At 30.8% G+C, this 21,653-nt stretch overlaps 9 protein-coding genes across 9 annotated transcripts; 6 read left to right on the forward strand and 3 right to left on the reverse strand.

Moving 5' to 3' along the window:
* Positions 1-507: 507 nt before the first annotated feature.
* Positions 508-2,064, reverse strand: ALD5 (aldehyde dehydrogenase (NAD(P)(+)) ALD5; the record flags this gene model as incomplete). Its single annotated transcript, XM_064861637.1, has 1 exon — positions 508-2,064. One exon carries the CDS (start codon positions 2,062-2,064, stop codon positions 508-510), a length of 1,557 nt encoding a protein of 518 aa, XP_064716592.1.
* Positions 2,065-4,440: 2,376 nt separating this feature from the next.
* VTC1 (Vtc1p) lies at positions 4,441-4,815 on the reverse strand (the record flags this gene model as incomplete). Its single annotated transcript, XM_064861638.1, has 1 exon — positions 4,441-4,815. One exon carries the CDS (start codon positions 4,813-4,815, stop codon positions 4,441-4,443), a length of 375 nt encoding a protein of 124 aa, XP_064716593.1.
* A 1,585-nt stretch (positions 4,816-6,400) lies between these two features.
* On the forward strand, positions 6,401-6,772 carry PWA37_005187 (uncharacterized protein; the record flags this gene model as incomplete). Its single annotated transcript, XM_064861639.1, has 1 exon — positions 6,401-6,772. One exon carries the CDS (start codon positions 6,401-6,403, stop codon positions 6,770-6,772), a length of 372 nt encoding a protein of 123 aa, XP_064716594.1.
* Positions 6,773-6,892: 120 nt separating this feature from the next.
* On the reverse strand, positions 6,893-9,304 carry SEC6 (SNARE-binding exocyst subunit SEC6; the record flags this gene model as incomplete). The annotated part of the gene is made up of 1 exon (XM_064861640.1): positions 6,893-9,304. One exon carries the CDS (start codon positions 9,302-9,304, stop codon positions 6,893-6,895), a length of 2,412 nt encoding a protein of 803 aa, XP_064716595.1.
* A 528-nt stretch (positions 9,305-9,832) lies between these two features.
* BCS1 (bifunctional AAA family ATPase chaperone/translocase BCS1) lies at positions 9,833-11,359 on the forward strand (the record flags this gene model as incomplete). The annotated part of the gene is made up of 1 exon (XM_064861641.1): positions 9,833-11,359. One exon carries the CDS (start codon positions 9,833-9,835, stop codon positions 11,357-11,359), a length of 1,527 nt encoding a protein of 508 aa, XP_064716596.1.
* Positions 11,360-11,947: 588 nt separating this feature from the next.
* On the forward strand, positions 11,948-12,724 carry CAT5 (putative monooxygenase CAT5; the record flags this gene model as incomplete). The annotated part of the gene is made up of 1 exon (XM_064861642.1): positions 11,948-12,724. The coding sequence occupies one exon, from the start codon at positions 11,948-11,950 to the stop codon at positions 12,722-12,724; it is 777 nt and encodes a 258-aa protein (XP_064716597.1).
* A 382-nt stretch (positions 12,725-13,106) lies between these two features.
* On the forward strand, positions 13,107-16,985 carry UBP2 (ubiquitin-specific protease UBP2; the record flags this gene model as incomplete). Its single annotated transcript, XM_064861643.1, has 1 exon — positions 13,107-16,985. The coding sequence occupies one exon, from the start codon at positions 13,107-13,109 to the stop codon at positions 16,983-16,985; it is 3,879 nt and encodes a 1,292-aa protein (XP_064716598.1).
* A 784-nt stretch (positions 16,986-17,769) lies between these two features.
* Positions 17,770-18,819, forward strand: VPS74 (Vps74p; the record flags this gene model as incomplete). The annotated part of the gene is made up of 1 exon (XM_064861644.1): positions 17,770-18,819. The coding sequence occupies one exon, from the start codon at positions 17,770-17,772 to the stop codon at positions 18,817-18,819; it is 1,050 nt and encodes a 349-aa protein (XP_064716599.1).
* Positions 18,820-19,506: 687 nt separating this feature from the next.
* LEO1 (Paf1-complex subunit LEO1) lies at positions 19,507-20,937 on the forward strand (the record flags this gene model as incomplete). The annotated part of the gene is made up of 1 exon (XM_064861645.1): positions 19,507-20,937. The coding sequence occupies one exon, from the start codon at positions 19,507-19,509 to the stop codon at positions 20,935-20,937; it is 1,431 nt and encodes a 476-aa protein (XP_064716600.1).
* Between the last annotated feature and the right edge of the window lie 716 nt (positions 20,938-21,653).

The following is a 21,653-nucleotide window of genomic DNA, read 5'->3' on the forward strand; positions in this document are numbered from 1 at the left end:
GTTTTTTTTTTAGATTGAAAAGAACTGATAAGGATAAAACAAAAGGCACACTTCATCATATTTACTTTATTGATAACATCGCTTAACACCTTAATAGCAACTTTGTATTATTATCTCTAATTTGTTTAAAGTAAACTATTTACAAATAGACAAGTAATAGATAAATACAAAAAAAATAAATTATTAATAATCTATAGATATATGTAGCCTATGTAATGTTTGTTATGCAAAATTTGATTGTAAATACATTATTCAATAATGTCATTTACAATTTTGATATAATTTCCTGACTTTACTTCGTAAATATTCAGGTTAAATAGTTGTGAAACGATTACTTTCCATCCTTCGGAATAGTAGCATGCAAATAAAATGATGTGCTTGTATAAAAATACAGTAGCAGCTTAATAGGGAAACGAATAAAAATATCAAATAAAAATGCCATACAAATCTTGAAAGACTTAATAATTCTTTCCCATTATAAATTGTTTGTGAGACAATGACTAGTGCTTAATACATTGGTTTGTCAATAGACATTCTTACAGATTTAACTTGTGTGTAATTATCTAAAGCAGCTTCGCCCATTTCACGACCAATACCAGATTGACCAAATCCACCAAATGGAACGCTTTGGTGAAAATCATTATATGTATTAATCCACACAGTACCAGCTTTAACACGCTTTGATACTTCAATTGCTTTGTTCAAATCTTTAGTATGAATACCAGCTGCAAGACCGTATTGAGAATCATTTGCTAGTTTAATGACTTCATCTACTGTAGAAAATTTAGAAATGGTAACAATTGGACCAAATATTTCATCTTTGACAATAGCCATATCTTCTTTGACATCAGCAAAGATAGTTGGCTTAACGAAATAACCCTTGTTTCCTAATCTTTCACCACCAGTTATAATACGAGCACCTTCTTTAACACCAATATCAACATATTCTAAAATTTTCTCCAACTGTCTTTTAGATGTCTGGGCACCTTGGAATGTATTCACATCAAATGGATCACCCACTTTCAAACTTTCTGCATAAGTTTTGAATTTTTCAAGGACCTCGTCGTAAACAGTATCTTGAACGTAAATTCTCGAACCTGCACAACACACTTCACCAGAATTATAAAAGATACCAAATGCAATATTCTTGACAGCCTTTTCTAGATCAGCATCGGCAAAGACAATGTTTGGAGATTTACCACCTAATTCTAAAGTAACCTTCTTAATAGTGTCTGCTGAGGCTTTCATAATGTGACGACCAGTAGCAGTAGAACCAGTAAATGCAATTTTTTTTACATCTGGATGTTTACAAAGATAGTCACCAATGACTTTTCCTGAGCCAGGAACAATATTAACAACACCATCTGGGATACCCGCTTCTTTACATAACTGAGAAGCGAATAACGCAGATAGTGGTGTAGTCTCAGCTGGCTTTAACACAACTGTGTTACCTGTAGCTAATGCAGGACCAATCTTCCATGACCACATTAGTAATGGAAAGTTCCAAGGAATAATTTGACCACATACACCCAAAGGCTCTCTCATACTGTATGTAAAATAGTCTTTACCTGTATCGATAACTTTACCATATATTTTATCAGCCCAGCCCCCACAAGAACGTAGGTACTTAGCCACTAAATTAACATCACCACGAGAACAAAGCAAAGATTTACCATTATCCATTGACTCTATATAAGCTAAAGTATCTGCATGTTGTTCAACAAGATCCGCTAATTTGAACAAAACTTTCCCACGAAACTCAGGTTCAGCCACTGACCAAACATTTTCAAAGGCATTTTTAGCACTTTTGATAGCAAAATCCACATCCTCTTCAGTAGCTTTATATATTTCAGTGATTGTCTCTTCAGTGGATGGATTGACAACTGCAACTTTACGACCTTGTTTAGAAGGAACAAAATCACCATTTATGAAAAGACCGGTTGGTTGTTGATATATTTTATTATTAGGTAAAGTTATTGGGACACTAAATTTACTTGTGGTGTAAGAGCGCAAAGCTCTTTTTGAGATAATTCTTGATGTTATAGCTGTTGTACGTGCTAACATTTTCCCTTAATTGTCTGAATGTGTTTGTATAGACAATATTAATTTATTAAGTTACAGTTATTTGAATTGCATTTCTGAGTAATAATAAAAAAGTGATAAGGACTGTAAAGAATAACTACGTATATTTTAAAGCTATTAAGACTTGAATTACTGGTCTTATATAATATAAGGGAAGAAGATCTACCAAAAAAAAGGTACTTAATCAAGACCGGTAATTGACGTAAAAAATACAATAAAAGGTAGAAGCGGTTAACTCATCTGATTAAAAATGAGTCAATGGATAATCGGAAAGGTAATCTCAAAAAAAGAAAATTACTAATAGTAAAAAGGTGTAGTTTGTATTTTTTCTTTATATTTGTAAAATATCTTGAAATTCCTCGAAGACCCAGAAATTCTAAAAATTTTGATTTTTACTAAATAATTTTTTTTAAAGTATTTATTTTTTTTTTTTCATAGGGTTAAACAACATATAATTAGGTCTTCAAATTATTTGATAACAAAAAAACTTGGATTTAAAACAAACCTATATTCTTTTTTACATTGAATAATCCAATATAAACTGGAAATTTCAATTTTTTTATACTTCTCAATTAATTTAGTTAATTTAATACATATTGGATAATATACCTATATAAAAGTTTCATTAAATTATTGTACCAAACCATCTCTTCGGTCCAACATATAAGGTATGTGTTAGGGTTGTTAGTTTTATTGAGATAAACTGAAAAACATAAACTAAATACATTTTTAGGGTAAATGTCTAAATAAAAAAAATAGAAATTAGAAGCCAAGACAGTGTTTAAGACTGATAATCAAGGTTTTAGATTACTGAAAGAGCCACAGAAGCGGAGTAATTAAAAAGTTTTCAATACAGAAAAGTTGCTTAATAATAAAGATTGTAATCTTGTCTCAAAATTATTCTCTTGCTCATTAATTATGGACCAACTTTTTTTTCTTCGAGTAAATTATTTTTTTTTATCAAACAGAAAAAGATCCTTAGTTAGGGTTTCGTACAATTACGCTACTTGTCACGTGGGTGTATATCTAGGGCTCACTTATATTATACGGTGTATATAGGAATATTCAAAGGCAATAGCTTTAGTAACACCTCTTTAAATAAAAGATTATAAATGACTATTTAATTAAAAAAAGTAAGAGAAATGAAGAGAACAGAACACATTTTAATCGATAGGAAATTTTGTTGAATAGAGAAGAAGTAATCATTTCACTAACACTTTTGGTAAGCCATAGTAACTTTAATTTTTAAGTGAACTAAATAACAATATTTAGTAGTAACAATTTAGGTAGGGTTAATTTTGCGTTGAAGATGATAGTACTATAATTTTCCCATTTCTTCCCAATATTAATATAGGTTAACTTATCTGAAAAATCAAATTCAAAATTTTGAAAAGAGTTCTAACAGATACGTCTCAATAAGGAAATCAAAGTACAATTGTTTTTGGAGAGATTGTAATCTCCACTTGATAACATTTTGTTTGTTTGTCTCACAATAGGACACATTTTTTCCTTTCTTTTTTTTTGTTCCTTTATTAAAAAAATATCGCCGTTTAAACTCAACAACTTTTTTTCTTTTTATGTAACTTCATTTTATAAACACTTCGTAGCAAAAGAGGAAAAAACCGGAGCCGTTAACGCAAAAGTGCCCGGAATGAAAACGTCTTTTCTTTATTGCCTAACAAAGATTAATGGGATTACTTTCAGGCTGTGAAGTGAAATGGCCTTACTACCATAAATATTTAAAAACATATAATAACAACGGTACTAATATCAATGAACGCTATTATTTCTACCCGGAGTGTCGCTTTGGAATATAAAATAATTGTTTCTTTAGAACAGGGAAAGATGTGGTAAATATAAGAGAACTATAATAGCTTAAGTTAAAATAGGATGTATCAGACCACAATTTAAGGGTAAACTACATATTTTTATTGTCGTAGACTATGTATTTAATATTCAACAAAATAAATGGTTGTTTTATTCTTTAATCTTTATTATAAAGCATAGTATTAAAGTAATTGGATCTAAAAAATTCTATTTTTTTTTTGATATTCTAATCACAATAAATTATTTAAACTTTTTATAAGATCAATACTAAACTAAACTTGTCTGGGTATATATATATCAAGGGGGAAGTACACACTGCCCTAGATTGATTTTTTTTCCCTCGAAGTAAAATACACTTTATTTCAAATATATTTCAAAAATAATATAATATATATGTATATTTTGACAAAAGGTCAAAATTATATGAATACAACTTGTTTACTTTCAAAATTGACACAATATAAAGAGTAATTGATGATGCCATTATATATATATATATATATATATATGTAGTTAGATAAATGTGTAGATTCATTCAGAATATTTCAATCTAAGAATAAAATTAATTATAACAGCCAATAGCAAAAAGAAACAAAGGACAGTGGGGCCTAATCTATCATCATATGGACCAGATCCACGACGCCTAATTGCAGAAGCTCTCCAATGATATGTTATAAGGGCATATACCATGGTTCCCATAGCAACTAAAGTGAATAAAGTGGCACTGATTCTACCTACTTTATCCCCAAAATTTAATAAACCCACACCTAACCCACCAAGCATTACTGTGAAATTTAACCACGATAGAAAAGTACGTTCATTTGCAAAAAAAACTTTTGGTTCTACTCTGGTAGGTAAAGCAATTTTTTTTCCGGGGGTCTTTTGTAATAAAGGAGCTGATGACATTCCAGATAGGATATATATATATTTGTTATGTTGTGATGTAGAGGGTGTTCTAACTCAATGTTTATTAGTTGTTTATATATAGAAGTATGTGCTCATTTGTGTATTCATTCGTGAGAAAAGAATTGTGAAGATTTAACAGTCATATATATATATAAATGTGTGTATTATAATTACAATGATAAAACTACCTCCTAATGATTAATTACTTTTCCTTTGAATAAAATACAATACTATATATATTTTGATTTAACCTCCTTTGATTTATTCCCCCGCATGAACAGAATCAAAAAAAATTAAAAGTATGATATTTCAAAGTTGTCTTTTTAAGGAACAGATAGGAAATATTACGGAATTGCACAGTATTTTTTTCGGTGTTGGTCAACTTTCAGAAAAAATGGTAGAAAAAGCTAATTATCAAGAAAATTTTCTCTTTACGGAAAACCAATCCTCATTATTCCGTCAATTAAATTCCTTATAGAAGTGTCCGAAAATATTTCATTAAGACTATCTGCATCAAAAAAAAAACCAAAAAAAAAGTGGGGACAAAATGACAAGATCTCTTCAACAATGGTAACAATAAAGCTTTATATTTCATGTGTGTTTTGCTAGAGTAATAATAATAATAGTAATAATAAATGAAGAAACACAAATAATGATTTAATAAAGAAATAATGCAGTGATAACAAAAATTTGAAAATTTAAATTACTATCAGTAGTGTCCTCCTAAATTTATTTTTATAAAAAAAGTCCTATAAAAAATATACTCCTAAAGAAAACTCTTGTAAAAAAAATTATTACTATCTTACTGTAAATTAATGTACGTCTAATTTTTTTTAACAGAATTGTAATGACATTTATTAAAAAAATTGTAATCCATAAATAGTTGTAACATAAAAAGTATTGAATATAAAAATATATATACGACGAAGCAAATTCATCATCAACTGTCTTTTTGTGATTTACATACAAATCTTTATCATCATTTAACTAAAAACATGAATAAGTGCAACTTTTTTATATTCATATATTGTTAAAATATTGTTTCTTTTTGCATACTTGCTAAAGACTCAATGCTACTTAATCTTAAAAAAAGAAAGAAAAAAGGTATAAAATAGCCAGTTATAAAATAAGTATCCTAAATAATGTTGTAATGAAATTATAACGAAAAAAGAGTATATAAAAAAGACAAATTATTATTATTTTATGCTAGTACCATTTATTTATTCTGGATTATATATGAATTCTACCACAAACCCTAACTTTAAACAACTTTGGTTTTTTGAAAAATCACAAAACAGTATTCTTCGCCTAATTTTTTTACGTTGATATTATATCTGTGTTATTTTTCTATTTTTTGGTTTTTTTTTTTTCAGGAACTGTCAGTTTTCTAACCTTTTAAGGTGAGATCTGATATCTAGGAAATGATCTTATTTATGATTCTTTAAAAGTCAGAATTGTTTGAATAAATCCAGCCAATAGATTGTCAGTTAAGTTTTGTTTTAATTGATATCTCTGATTTTTGGTATGTCAGAACGTAAAAGAGAAAAGATTCATTAATATTTATTGGAATGTATATTGTTTAATAATGGCTGGGATGGATTTTCAATTTACAATTTTGGATCAAACAAAGAAGGAAAAGATTTCTAAGGAATATGATGTATTGGTGGATAGATTATACAATAAATACAAAGATCTGGAAGTAGAAGACACACAGAAATTTATTGACTCTCTTACACAAGCAATAACGCAATCGTTTGATACACCAAATCAAAATTACAAATATATAGTAACTTTGACTGCTACTCAAAGTGACGTCAATAGTCCGCAAGTAGATTTTACTATGGCAACTTTATGGAATAATGAAAAAGATGATGTTTACACAAAAGCCTTACCAAGTATCAATTATGAAAATAAATTCTATATAATCAATATATTTTCAATATCCAAATGTGAATGATTTTTCAATATATATGTAATTTGTATTCTCATCAGTTTTTCTTTTAATTCGTTATATCACGACTGTTTTGTTCTATATTATTACTATCCCTACTAATTATTACTATCATTGTATATATCATTAGGTGTTTGGTTGAAATTTAAATTTACTCACAAACAAAGGTTCGATACCCATGTCTATCATTTCTCTTAGATTTTGTTTGATTTCTGGATAATCTTGATATGTTAGACCTTCTTGTACTAGTTTTTTCCTTTCTGAGCTGCTAACATCTTTTCTACATGTTAATACAGCTTCTAAGAAATCGATTGGAGTTTCGGGATATTCTATCAACATTGTTTTCCAGTATTCAAGTGCTAGATCTATCGGTTCACAACTTATATCCATGAAAATCTCAATAAATCTAAAACGACGATCAATAATCTCTGCTTTTTGATCTTCACTAATTACGCTGGCAAATAATTCAAATAAAATTTCAAAATCTCTTTTTATTGCATCAGAAAATTTATTATTTTTCATTTTGAAGGAATGTTTCTCATTTAATGCATTGATGTAATTCAAAAAACATTCGTCTATAATAAACCCTATAAACGAATTAAATGCAATTGAACTCATATGAGGTTTGATTTCTATAATATATTCATTAATAGTTACAGAAATTTGTTTGATTTGATTCCCACCATACCATGCTTTACTGAATATCTCTGTATATGGTTTCTTCAAATCATCGAATATTATAGAAGTCATGCCATGGCATCCAACTTTAACCAAATCTGCACAACCATCTAATGCTTTATCAGAATACTCAGTGACTTCTTTGATCCATGCCTTATTTAATAATGAGGAACATTTTCTTGTGATTGCCACAATATAATCGGCTGCTTTCATTTGATCATTTGTAACAGCAGTCAAATACTCTATCAACCCACCAGGAACATCATATTCTTCAGGAATATTTTGTGGATCTAAATCATATAATTCATTATATTTCAAAATCTTATTAACTTCTTCATTTATCTTATTGGTCCAATCTTGTTGACGTTTTGATAATAACCCGGTAAATTTTTCGACTACACCAACAAGAATCTTGGCTTGACCTGCTCCTGAGGCAACTTCGACTTGTTGAGTAAACATTTGGAAACATGTCCTTGTACCATCAAGAAAGTAGAGTCCATTGGAGTCTACATGTGGAGGAGTTGATCTTTCAGTAAAAATTTCAAATTCAGCTTTTTCCAAATTTGCAATCCATTCTGTCATCTTAGTCACTAATAAGTTTAAGTAATCTTTAAATAACTTTTCTTTTTGTTCCTCTCCGATAACACTTTTAACATTTTTCTTAGTAAAGCAAAAATCAGCAATTAAATTCGCTTGAAATTCTTTGTCATAATCTAGAATATCCAGAATAATTAAAGTTTCTGGTTCAGATTCGACTAATTCATTTATCAATAGGTTTAACTCGTGGTAATAGATATCAAAATATTGTTGGAAAATATTCCAACGATTTGGTGTATACTTTGTTAAATAATCTTTAACAATCATTAATTCATTGAATACCCAATCTAAATTATTTAATACTTCAAATTTCTTTTCACCTGAGTAGGTTTCTCTTACTGAAATAAACATTTCACTGATTGTATCTTTTAAATTATTATGAAAAAAATTTATGTAACCCCTTGGTTGTGTTCTACCAGATATAGTGCCATTAAGAATTTCCTGGTAAATTCCTTTATTTGTTGGATATTCGATGGAATCTTTAACAATAAAGTTGTTTACACTATTGTTCGGTAACTTTTTGATATATGTTTTATCTGCTTCGATTTCCTTCTTTTTAATAATATTTCGTATAATAACAATTTTAATGTCTTCTCTTTCTTCAAGATCAAAGATTTTAAACAATCTAATAACTAAAGAAATTTGTTCACTTCTAATCATTTCCACTATATCATTAATTAAGCCAGTTAATAATTGATCAAATTTTGTTACTAGTCCAGATATATGAGAAAATAATTTTCTTGTTGTTCTTTGTACATCCTCAGTAGATATTGAGGCCATAACCGTCATTTGATCTTGAAAGTCTCTTGCTTTAGTCAATAAATAATGGATTTCTAACAATGTAGGGCAGCCTGTATCTAAAGGATCACTATTTAATTCCTTGTCTAATAAACTATCTAATTTGTTTAGAAGGGAGTCGAAGCTCAAAATTTTATCATATATAGATGATGTATTTCTAATGGTATCAAACAGATCAGTGGCATCTGAGATGACATTATATCGGTTTATGGCCATTTCATTCTCTAAACTTAATTGATTAACTTTGTTGATGTCGCCCTTAATAGATTGCACAGAATTTTTAAAAACGTTTAGCATTTTTAAACTTTCTTGAATATGACCATAGTATTTGGATGATTCTTTATTTAATTGATATTCAATGGTAGATCTTTGTTTCAATATATTTTCTTTCAGCTCATTAATTCTTTCTAACGATAAATCATCTTTTAGAATTTCTGATAGGTTCAAACTAGGTAATGAAGTCATTGTTTTATATGTTGTTTATGTTCTCTAATTTCTGTTTTCTTCCTTTATTTTTTTATTTCTAGGGTGTTTAGTACCGATATTATCGATAATATATCACACACTGCATATAACTTAATTCCTTCACTAATAAACAATGCTTGTTAGGAATAGTTTTTACACAAATATATATCAATAGCTATATTTGAAAGAATAAAAAGAGAAGAGCTGGGAGTGTAATCTTGTATATATATATCTGTATCTGTGTACATTCAACAATCGTTTCTTTTGAACTTTATTAGAATTCAAATAGTATTTATTTACTTTTCTTTTACCTGTTTTATTATAGAAAAAGATAAAAAAAAATATATAGGAAAAAAAAGGCAGTCAAGGTGTATATTCATCGAAATGTTGTGGTGTGATATAGAAATATATATATGTAGAAAGTTAGTTATATCAAATCTATTGGCAATTACTTCTCGATATACATATGCATATACATGTGGTAGTGCAGGTTTGTTTCTAGATTATATAACAAGAGTATAGGAAGATATGTCGGATCATTCAAATCCAACCCCAAATACTGATAATAACGCAAATAATAGGAGTGGGAGTTGTAACGATAATGTTTCGATAAATACAGCAAATACAGCAGTAAGTGAGACAGATAAGGGGGAAATAAATTTGGTGGATACTTTATTGGCGGCAAATTCAAGTTCCAATGATTCACCAGTTACGTTAAAGGGACAATTGAAGGAACTGATTCGTCAATCGATGGTGGACAATCCATATTTTGCAGCAGGTGGTGGTTTGATGATTCTCGGTTCTGGTCTGGCTCTAGCACGTACCGGGATGATTCGATTAAGTAGACTCCTTTATAAACAGATGATTGTGGATCTAGAGGTTCAATCTAAGGACAAATCATACTCCTGGTTTCTAACATGGATGGGTAGATATCCGTACCGTGTCTCCAAACATCTATCAGTTAGAACAAATTATATTCAGCATGATAACGGTTCGATAAGTACCAAATTTTCACTTGTGCCTGGTATAGGGAACCATTGGCTATTTTATAAAGGGGCGATTATATCTATAAAAAGGGAGAGATCTGGTAGGATGCTCGACATAGTAAATAGTAGTCCTTATGAGACAGTTAAATTAACTACACTGTATAAGGACAGGTATATCTTCAATGAGATATTGGAGGAAGCGAAGACCATAGCCATGAAAAGCAATGAGGGGAAGACAGTCATATATACATCATTTGGGCCGGAATGGAGGAAGTTTGGACAACCTAAGGCCAAGAGAGCGTTGCCTTCGGTGGTTCTCGATCAGGGGATCAAAGAGATGATACTTGAGGATGTGAAGGATTTTATGCGAAATGGTGGATGGTATTCAGACCGTGGGATACCGTATCGCCGCGGTTATTTGTTGTACGGACCTCCAGGTTCCGGTAAAACAAGTTTTATTCAGGCACTTGCCGGTGAATTGGACTATAATATTTGTATACTGAATCTTTCTGAACAAAACTTGACAGATGACAGATTGAATCATTTGATGAATAATATGCCGGAGAGAAGTATTTTACTGCTAGAAGATATAGATGCTGCATTCAACAGTAGAAAGACTACGATAGGACAGAACCAAGCAAAAAATGGGATACTGAATACTACGTCTGGATTCCCAACACGATCTATATATAATACGAGCGTGACATTTAGTGGATTATTGAATGCGCTTGACGGTGTGACGTCAAGTGAGGAAACTATCACATTTATGACCACAAACCACCCAGAGAAGTTGGACCCGGCTATAATGAGACCAGGTCGTGTGGATTTCAAAGTTTTTATTGGAAATGCTACGCCGTATCAAGCAGAGAAAATGTTCATGAAATTTTATCCGGGTGAAACAGATACATGTAAGAAATTTGTCGATAGATTCCGTTCTTTGGTTGTGCCAGTTAGCACTGCACAATTGCAAGGTCTATTCATTATGAATAAAGACAAACCATTGGATGCCTTAGAAAATATTACGACATTGATAGAAACACAACAATACGACTACAATGGTTCGACTTGATGCAAGTGAAGCAATGTAATTGTATGTGACTGTATATAATTGTATATAGAGAGATATACTACACACTGTATGTAAATAATATCATTTTGGGTTTGGTGTTTTATGGATTTACAAATAAACAGAACCAATAAAATGCAGCAAATAAAAACAAAAAAGAGCAGGATGCGGAATGCGGAATGCGGAATGCGGAAACATAAGACGGAATCAACTTCCTGTTATTTTTCTTTTTTATTTTTTTTTATTTTTTTGGTCAAGGAGTCCGAACAATTGAGGCATTGCAGGTAATACACACAGTAATAATATATAGGTGCACATTATATATGTATTTATATATATATAAATACATATACAATTATTTATTTATTCCTAATGGTGTAGATTGCTCGCGTGCATACTGTAAGGTAGGAAGGAGGTGGGGAATATCTACTGTATATTTGTCGGTAGAATTGTAGAATGTGTATATAATAACATTGACATTCTGTTGAGTCTTTATTGCTATTACTATTATTATTATTTTTTAAGGGGTTTCTTAGATATTGTGCACATTGTAGGGTATATTTCTGGTTGGGAGTATAAACTATCAGAACCATGTTAAAAACTAATCCATTATATATTCAAACAAATAATACTAGATTTTTCTCTGTACTCTCTAAACTGAAAACCACAAAGTCTACAATTGAGCTAAACACTAATATCACTAATTCTAATGTAAATGCAAGCACAAGCACAAGCACAACCGCAAAGGTAATTAAACCATTATCTGCTGCACAACGGGCCTACTTAGATAGAGTCATCAGAGTAGATCAGGCAGGTGAATTAGGTGCAGATTACATCTATAGAGGCCAGATATTTGTATTGTCTAGGAAATATCCTCATCTAAGGTCGACTTTGGATCATATGTGGGAACAAGAAGTCTATCATAGAGACACATTCAATCAACTACAGTTGAAACATCGTGTGAGGCCAAGTTTGATTACTCCCATTTGGAAAGTCGGGGCTATCGTTATGGGTGCTGGGACAGCTTTGATCTCTAAAGAAGCTGCCATGGCTTGTACTGAAGCCGTTGAAACTGTTATTGGTGGTCATTATAATGAACAACTACGTGTTTTAAATAATAAGTATGAACAACCTGTAATTGAAAGTAGCAATAATAGTAATAATAGTGGTGGTGGTGGTGAGACCGTTAAGGTGCCAGACGAAGTTCAACATTTGATATCTAAGATTAAAGAATTTAGAGATCAAGAATTGGAACATTTGGATACAGCTATTGAGCATGATTCAAGAATGGCCGTTCCCTACACGATAATAACTGAAACTATAAAAAACGTTTGTAGAGTAGCCATTTGGTGTGCTGAGAGAATTTAATAGGTATATGTATATATACTGTGTATATAGATATTTATGTTTGTTTTGTTTTGTTTAATCGTTGTCATAAGTCTTCCATGCAATATTCTATAAATATTCTCCTTATTTCTTATCTAAATAATATAGTTGATTATACTTTCAAAACGTTAAAAAACCAAATAAGTTTTTTTTCTTATTTTTATGAAAAATAAAGAGGAGAAAAGAAAATAATAAAAAAAGGACCTTCTTTTATATTATATAATCAAGTCCTTGAAGCTTAGAAAAGGAGTAGGTAGGTGTAAAATAAAAACATCTCTTTTATTTTAACAAGAAGTTTTATTTATTTTTATACAAATATATGTATATATAGATATATAAATATATATATGTATATTTTAAAAAAATGTTACACAATGAATCAATTGGTAATGAAACTCCATTAACTAACAATATTGAAGCCACTAAAACAACAAACGTTCAAGATGACAACTCTATTGATGATGGGAAGCAGTTATTATACGTTGATTTAACGTCTAAATCTATATTTAAGACGACTGATAGGTTGATTGATGATGTTTTATGTGATTTAGTAATCAGTCTACCTAAGTTAAACACTGATGATGATGATAATAATAATAATAGTGATATTACAGTCTTAAATTCATCACCTTTAAGATATTCAAAATTGAGACAGTTTCATAAACCATTAGATTTTGGTACTATAATGGATCAAATTACTTTGCAAACTAAATTCGAGTATTCTTCCTTGACATGTCCTCAATACAATAAGATACAAGTCTTAATGGGGGTCCTGTTTGACTCGAATATAAATAATGATCATGTCTTCAATACAGATGGTATTATTAAATTACCAATCTATCAATTGAAAATAACAGTAAAGACAAGGTCACATCTAGAACTGTATAAAAGACATGTTGGAATCAGTCAGTACTTTAGAATCCATGACTTACATCCCTTTGACAGGAAAGATCTTTTAATTTTCGACCCCAAAGATCCAAATTTAATCGATCATGCAATCTACGTATCATCAGATACAAACAGACTGATATTGATTGAGATATTCAAACCGGAATTGAATTCACAGGAAGAAATGGAAAGTTTATTAACCGAAAATATTAAAAAGACTTATCATTTAGCATGTGAGAGTTTTAAAAGTTTAGATCCATCCAATGTTCCCACACAATTGGATTGTATTAACACATTACTCAAATTATTTAAAGGACCACTCATTCGAAAAAGTGCATCTGATCCATTGAGAGTTATATCTGCTGATAATGTGGCATTGAACTCACATTTAAATCCAAATTGGTTGGTAGAAAAATATGGATTTCATATATCGAATAAAAATAATGATAATGTTAATAATAATGATGGTAATAACGGGATTGGTGATTCAAAAGAAAGGGAGATAAATGAAATGGAGTATATTCCACCTGATTTCACAGATTCTGATAGAGATTGGAGAGTCAGAAAACAAAAGGAATCCTTTATTAGAAAATGTTTACATTTAGTATTTCTTGGTAAGAGATTAATAACTTTTATGAGTTCACAAAACAATCCTGATCTACTTAATAAAGATTCAAAATCATATAAAGCGTTAAATCTGTATACTGTTCAAATATCTACAAAACCTCTATTCCAATTATTAGGTGAAGTAAGATCAAATTTCGCTTTAACTTCAGATCAAACCTCACTATTGGATGTCAACTATCATTTCATTAATCTCTCTTCTTCCTATTATTACACAGATAGAGATATAATTCTAAATTACGAGACTTCCAAAAAAGTGGATGAACAAAATACAGGAATATATTTTGATGCTTTGACTTTTATTGCTAACCGCAAGGGATCTTATCAGTTGCTGGGGTATTGTGGGAAACAAGACTTGGTTGGTCAAGAGATGTTGGAGAGTGCTTTAAGGGTATTTAAGATAGATCCAACACAAATTGATTCGCCTAATAAGTTAGATGAGAACTTGATTTTATCCATGTACCAACATGAACAAATGACACATATAGATTCAAATAGTTTGACAGACTTGAAAAATGCGTTGCGCGTCCTAGCTAAGTATAAGAAGTCTGATTTTCTTCAATTCTATGTGACTTATGAGCCATATAAATCATTATCACAGGCTTATTCTGAATTAGAAATTGATGAATCTGTAGATGATGATATTGTGCAAACTGCATATACTATTAAAGTCAATGACTCGCCTGGATTAAAGTTGGAATGTACAAGGGCTCTATACACTATTGCTCTTCATAAGAGAAGTATGGCTCTTTTCAACTTTTTGATGGATCAATGTTCTTTATTTTCAAAGTATTATGGACCAGAGAAATATTCATATCGTGAGGCATTAAATATGATTCAAGTCAACGAGAATGCTAATGATGAAGTCATCTTAAAAATTTTCCAACAGAAATGGGAACATGAAAGTTTATTGTCCGTCGATCAGTTATTAAATTTAAAAGCAGCGTTAAGTAAAATCTGTTTTGAGACAAATTCTAAGTTGATTTCCAATTTTATTGAAACTGGTTTAATTGATCCAAATTGTCTGCCTCCAGAGAATTGGCCAACTGGGTTAAATAATATTGGGAATACTTGTTATCTGAATTCTTTGTTACAATATTATTTTGCTATAGCCCCTTTAAGGGAATATATTTGTCAATATCATAATACGCTTAAAGATTTTATAGATATGAATAATAATTCTAATATAATAAAAAAAAGAAGGATTGGAGGGAGAGAAGTTAGTGATTCAGAAGTGGAAAGATCGATTCAGTTTACATATCAATTACGTGATTTGTTCCAAAAGATGATATATTCTCGTAACAGATGCGTAACTCCAACACAAGAATTGGCATATTTAGCATTTGCACCAAGTAATGTAGAAGTTGAATTTGAGATGTCTTCACCTGATACCATAGTACAAGAAGATGATGGAGTTCAAGTTGATTATGTAGAAACTACAGATATGGAGGTGGACCAGTTTAATCCTATAGACTTACAAAACAATGATATTATGAAAGTTCCTATTAAGAATGATGATGGAAACATGAATATTGATACATCATTAGTTGATGAAGACAGAAAGTCTGTCAATGATCATAATTTTAAAGGTTATAAAAATAATGAAAAGAACAATCGGGACAAAGATCCTCTGATTTCTACCAAAGTTGCTAAGATCAGCATTGATCAGTTAGAAAATACATTGGAGATTGGTAGGCAGCAGGACGTTACTGAATGTATTGGTAATGTTCTTTATCAGTTAGAAAGTGCATCAGAACCTGTTAGTCTTGATGAATTCCATGAACAAGACGATTTAATCAAACAACTGTTTTATGGTAAGACTAAGCAAGACATTATACCAATTAAGGATTCTCATGGTGTTCGTGTCAAATATGAAAGATTTTTGTCTTTAATGGTCACTATTAGTGATCATCCTAGAAATATTTATGATGCATTAGATGCTTATTTTATGGATGAGTATTTGAATTTAGAGGAATATGGTGATGTGAAAAGAACTTTATCAATTACTGAATTCCCTACAATACTACAGATTCAAATACAAAGAGTTTATTATGATCGTGAGAGATTTATTCCATTCAAGTCAATTGATCCATTACCTTACCCACAAACAATTTATATGGATAGGTATGCTGAAACACAAGACATTAAATTGGTTAACAGGAGAAAAGAGGCAAATGAAATGAAACAAAGATTGAAAGAATTGCAATTTAGACAAAAAGAGTTATTGTCACGTAATGAAGTTGGGTTATCACGTAAAGATGCATATTCTGAAACAGTTAAATTTTTGAAATCAGATGTATTAGAAAATTGTGATATTGATATCCCTGAACTATCAGTATGTACAGAAGCATTGGTTACTGAACTTGAAAATGTTTCGAATGATATTAATAAAGAATTAAGTGAGTTATATGAAAGCATTACACAACTACAAGATAAAATTGATCATCAATTTGATGAATTCCAGTCTATAGCATATACCCTGTTTGCTGTGTTTATTCATCGCGGCGAGGCCAGTTACGGCCATTATTGGGTATATATTAAAGATTTGCAAAATAACGGTACTTGGAGAAAATACAATGATGAAACTGTTTCTGAAATACATGAAGATGAGGTCTTTAACTTTTTAGAAGGTAATACTGCTACACCATATTTCCTTGTCCTGGTTAAAAAAGATCGTGAGAATGATATTGAACCATTAAAAAGAATTATTGAGGATGAAATGTTAGATTAGGATGAGGGAGTGTCTAACGCCTGTTAATGTGTTAAATATAATATGAATATAAACGTGCGAGTAGTATTAAAAGAAGAAGAAGAAAAATATAAAGATTCACTACTTGTGTATTTATCTCCGGTTGGTTGTTAGTTGGAAGGATATTCAAGTCGTTGTGTGTAGAAAATCGTTCAGACAAGCAAATCATCTTTCAAATTTTAATGAAAGAATAAAATATATTTAATTTGTGGAATTAATGACCAGTAAGTGTCACAGTATCAGTGATAATGGTAAATATTGTTATTTTTTTTTGTCTCCAAAATAATATTAATCAAACCCTTACATGTCTTTGGCAGTGTGCACAAAATAAGTTTGGATAAAATTTTTATGCCCTAATTGGCTTTTTTGAGCCCGCTAAATGCCGTCAGCGGAATCAGGGACCCGAAAGAAAAAGACCATCATTTGCATCATTGGGCACGAACAGCGGACGGAAGAACTGCAAAAAAAGCTTTGGTTGAAACAAAAAGGAACATAAAAAATTTAAAGAGAGAATCCCATTTTGTTGAAAAATAATTAAGCATACAATCTGAACGACTATATGTGTCAATCTTGGTGCGTTAAATGAGGTGATTAGAAGGTTTCAGTGTAATTGGCAACTAGACAATCAAGAATATAATAAAACTTTTTTTTTTGAAGTGGGGTTATCTCGTATTCCTGGTTTTCCCTTTTTTTTTTATTTTTTATTTTTTATTCTGTTTGTTTTTAACTTCCAATAAGCCTCGTAATAATAAAAGTTGAAAAGGATATGTCTACATTACAACGTCGTAGAGTCAATAAAAGTTCCTCTAATGCAAACCCACAGGATGTCCAGTCGATATCATCCAAAAATAATGGTGACGAGAACAGTTATCGTGATGATTTAGAAAATGAGACTACAACCACCACTACCTCCACAAGAAAGGTGGTCTATGATCCTGAGGAGGCTAAGTTAAGAGAAAATGTTAGTATACCTAAATTGACTCTTATGGAGGAAGTCTTATTAATAGGGTTAAGAGATAGAGAAGGTTATCTATCGTTTTGGAATGATAATATTTCTTATGCGTTACGTGGTTGTATATTAATTGAATTAGCGTTAAGAAACAAGATCAGAATAATCGATGATTCAGCAAGAAAGAGATTTGATATCTCTGAAAGGTTGATAGAAGTTATTGATCCTTCTAAGACCGGAGAAGTGTTACTTGACGAGACTTTACAATTGATGAAAAATGATGAACCATTGACAATTGCTAACTGGATAGATTTATTAAGTGGGGAGACATGGAATTTATTGAAGATTAATTACCAATTGAAACAAGTAAGAGAAAGATTAGCTAAAGGTTTAGTAGATAAAGGTGTACTTAGAACCGAAATGAAGAATTTCTTTCTTTTTGATATGGCAACACATCCAGTAACAGACACAGCATGTAAAGAGGCTATTAAAAGAAGAATATTGACAACTCTAGTGTCAAGGAATATGGAACTAAATTTTAATGAATTTTTCCCAGAAACTACTTTATTCAAATATGTTAGGATTGTAGCTTTAATATGTGGTGCATATGGTGCTAACGTTTTAGAGAATGTTTTATCATCATTAGATTACGAACAAAGAGATAATGCTATATCAAGAGCTGAAGAATTATTAGAACAATTTTCACAGTACCCCTTTGATTTGGAAAAATCAAGTGAAACTGGTATCTCACAAAATTTGAACAAAGAAATAAACGAGGAGATAATAAATACTCCTGGGTATTCACTACAACTAGAAGTCGTTGCTGGTGTAATTGAAGTGTTTTCCAGAATGGATATGTTACTATAATCGCAGAGGAAAACATATCATTCCATTTTGGATAAGTCTTGCCTTTTCCTCCACCCTCCATTCCTTCATTCTTTTTATTAATAAGTCCTATTTGTTGGTATTGTAATTCATGATGGTTTCTTGTCCATACTAATCAAGAATTAATAACTTGTGTACATACACATGGACGTCCATATATACATACATTTATATATAATTTCATAGATGCTATGTTAATTAATACAACTGATTCCACTAGATGACGGGGTGAGGACACACTCCTCTTGTGAATACAACTCAACACAACTACTTTCATTTATTATTAATAATGGAAGTCTTATGTCCTATCAATATATGTTTGTGTGTATGCGTGTGAATATAGTGGTCTCTCTTCTATTTCCTTCTTCTTCTTCTTTTTTCTTATTGTTTGATGATCGAAGAGAAAGTAGCACTGTTTGTTTTATTTAGCCTTTGCAGGAAAAGAAGACACTGGAGGAAAAAAAATTGAAAAGTCGGAAAAGATTTAATTGATTTTTTAATAGAAGATAAAAGTAAGAAAGATCTGCCATCACCTTTTTAAATTAGATATTACCTCGATTGCATAGAGGTGGATATTAAAGACTTGCATCTTGTTAAGTTTAGGTATTAGGGCTATTCGAAATAGGAAAAGGGACTATAATTAGAAAGAACTCAAAATAAACAGGAGAAATGTCTGACATAAATGATAAAAATTTAGAGATGGTTACGGATGATAGTAAAAGTAGTGCCAGTAACACTTTTGTAAGTGAACCAAAAGAGTCAAATTCTATAGAGGATGTTCGAAAGATTGAGGATAATAAAGAAGAATCAAAAAGTACAGAAGAGAATAGAATAAGTAAGGAAAAGGGAGGTAATCAACATGATAATGATGATGATGATAATGATGGTGATGGTGACGGTGATGACATTGATGATTTATTTGGCGACGAAGAAGAGGAAGAGGATGACGAAGGTGATTTTGTTACTGGGAGAAGAAGAAACTTGGATGTGGACGATGAGGAAGAAATGTATACTAGAAAATTTTATGGTGAAGATATTAGCAACCTCTCTGGTCAAGAAGATGAAGATGATAAAGCTCACTTCAAAGAACAAGATGTGGAATTAGTAAGACATATGGTTCCTTACAAAGTTACTCCAGATAATGATTCCGATAAAATCATATATTATGCTAAAGTGCCTGCATTTTTGATGATTGATCCAATTGCATTTGATCCACCTACTTTTGAAGAGAAAGTTAAGGAAAGATTATCAAATTTCAGTTCTAGAGAGGATCAATTGGGAGATTTATTAATAGATGAAAATACAGTGAGATGGAGATATTCTCGTGATTCTAATCAAAAAGTCTTTAGAGAATCAAACACACAAATCGTTCAATGGTCCGATGGTTCGTATTCTTTAAAGATCGGTGATGAATATAGCGATATTCTTGTCAATGATACAGATAATACATTTTTAGCAGTGTCCCATGATGAACAAGAATTGATGCAATGTGTTGATGGTGGTGAAGTTAAAAAAACACTTATGTTTATCCCAACATCCACCAATTCTAAAGTACATCAAAGATTAAGTAGTGCAGTGGCAAGGAGAGTGCAAAGAGCAACTGCAGGACCAGGAACATATCTAATAAATGTTGACCCTGAGTTAGAAAAGAATGAATTGGAAAGGAAACAGCAACAAATTATCAGAGAAAGAAGAAGAAGGCAAAATAAGGAAAAGGAATTACTTGATTCACCTGATAATACATTTGGATCAAACAGAAATTTATTCAATAAACGTGATGATAGTACATCAGCGTCATTATATGGATCCAAATCAAGGAGATCTAGGGGTGATGAATATGAAGAAGATGATTTTCTAGTGGACGATGACGAAGACGAAGAATTTGATAGTAATCAAGATGAAGAGGAGGAGGAGGAGGAAGAGGAAGAGGATTATGATAATGATGATGATGCAGCTGAAGAGGAAGAAGAGAAAGCTAGGGCTGCAAGATTAAAGGAATCCAAGAGGAGTGAGTCCATGATATATGCAGACTCTCAGTCGGAAGAAGAGTCTCAAAAAAGACGTAAAGTTGCAGTTATTAGTGATGATGATGATGAATAAATATAAGTAAGGTATTATTTACATAAATTGTTGGTGTAGTGTAGATATAAGTGTGAAAATAAATACCTATAGAGAACAACTAAGAAAGTAGTTTCTTGACGTGTTTTTATTTCACCTAATTTGGAGTTTTCAACTCTTTTGTTAAAAAAAAAATTGAGTGCCTCGAAATGCAAAATAATTAAATTGCTTTAGATAAGTGTACACTTCAAGGGCTAAATAGATTTGGATTATCCAATGTCAGCGAGTAAGCAACATGATTGGCTCTTCAATCATGTTGTTATGGTTCAAAAAAAACAGGAAATAAACTAAAGAAGCTGATATAAAGATGGATTGAAGTGACAAACTTTTTGTATTAGGTTGATTGGACATTGATTTTCTGCCTTCATTCTTATTTGTGATCGAAAATATATAATAGCTTATTTATTAGGTGATGGTACATGTATTCGTGTAGAATTTTGGTATATGCTTCTGTTGACGCTATCAACTAAATAGTGTTACCCGGCTACATTATGCAAATCATATTATACGAATATTATTTCCATTTTAGGATAAATGTTCTTTTTTTAGTTAAGCTGCACAAAATATAAGAAGATTACTTTAAAGAAGAACGATCTCACGAGTTTATTACATGCCACATAAGAAATCCCTGAATATTTCTTTCTGGTTTGGAGAGTATCCGATCAAAGTTGCAACGTTAATAAAACATTGTGAATAAA

This window comes from Arxiozyma heterogenica (assembly GCF_036370985.1).
Source record: "Arxiozyma heterogenica strain weizmannii chromosome Unknown scaffold_9, whole genome shotgun sequence".
In the NCBI taxonomy this organism is placed as follows: Eukaryota; Fungi; Ascomycota; class Saccharomycetes; order Saccharomycetales; family Saccharomycetaceae; genus Arxiozyma; species Arxiozyma heterogenica.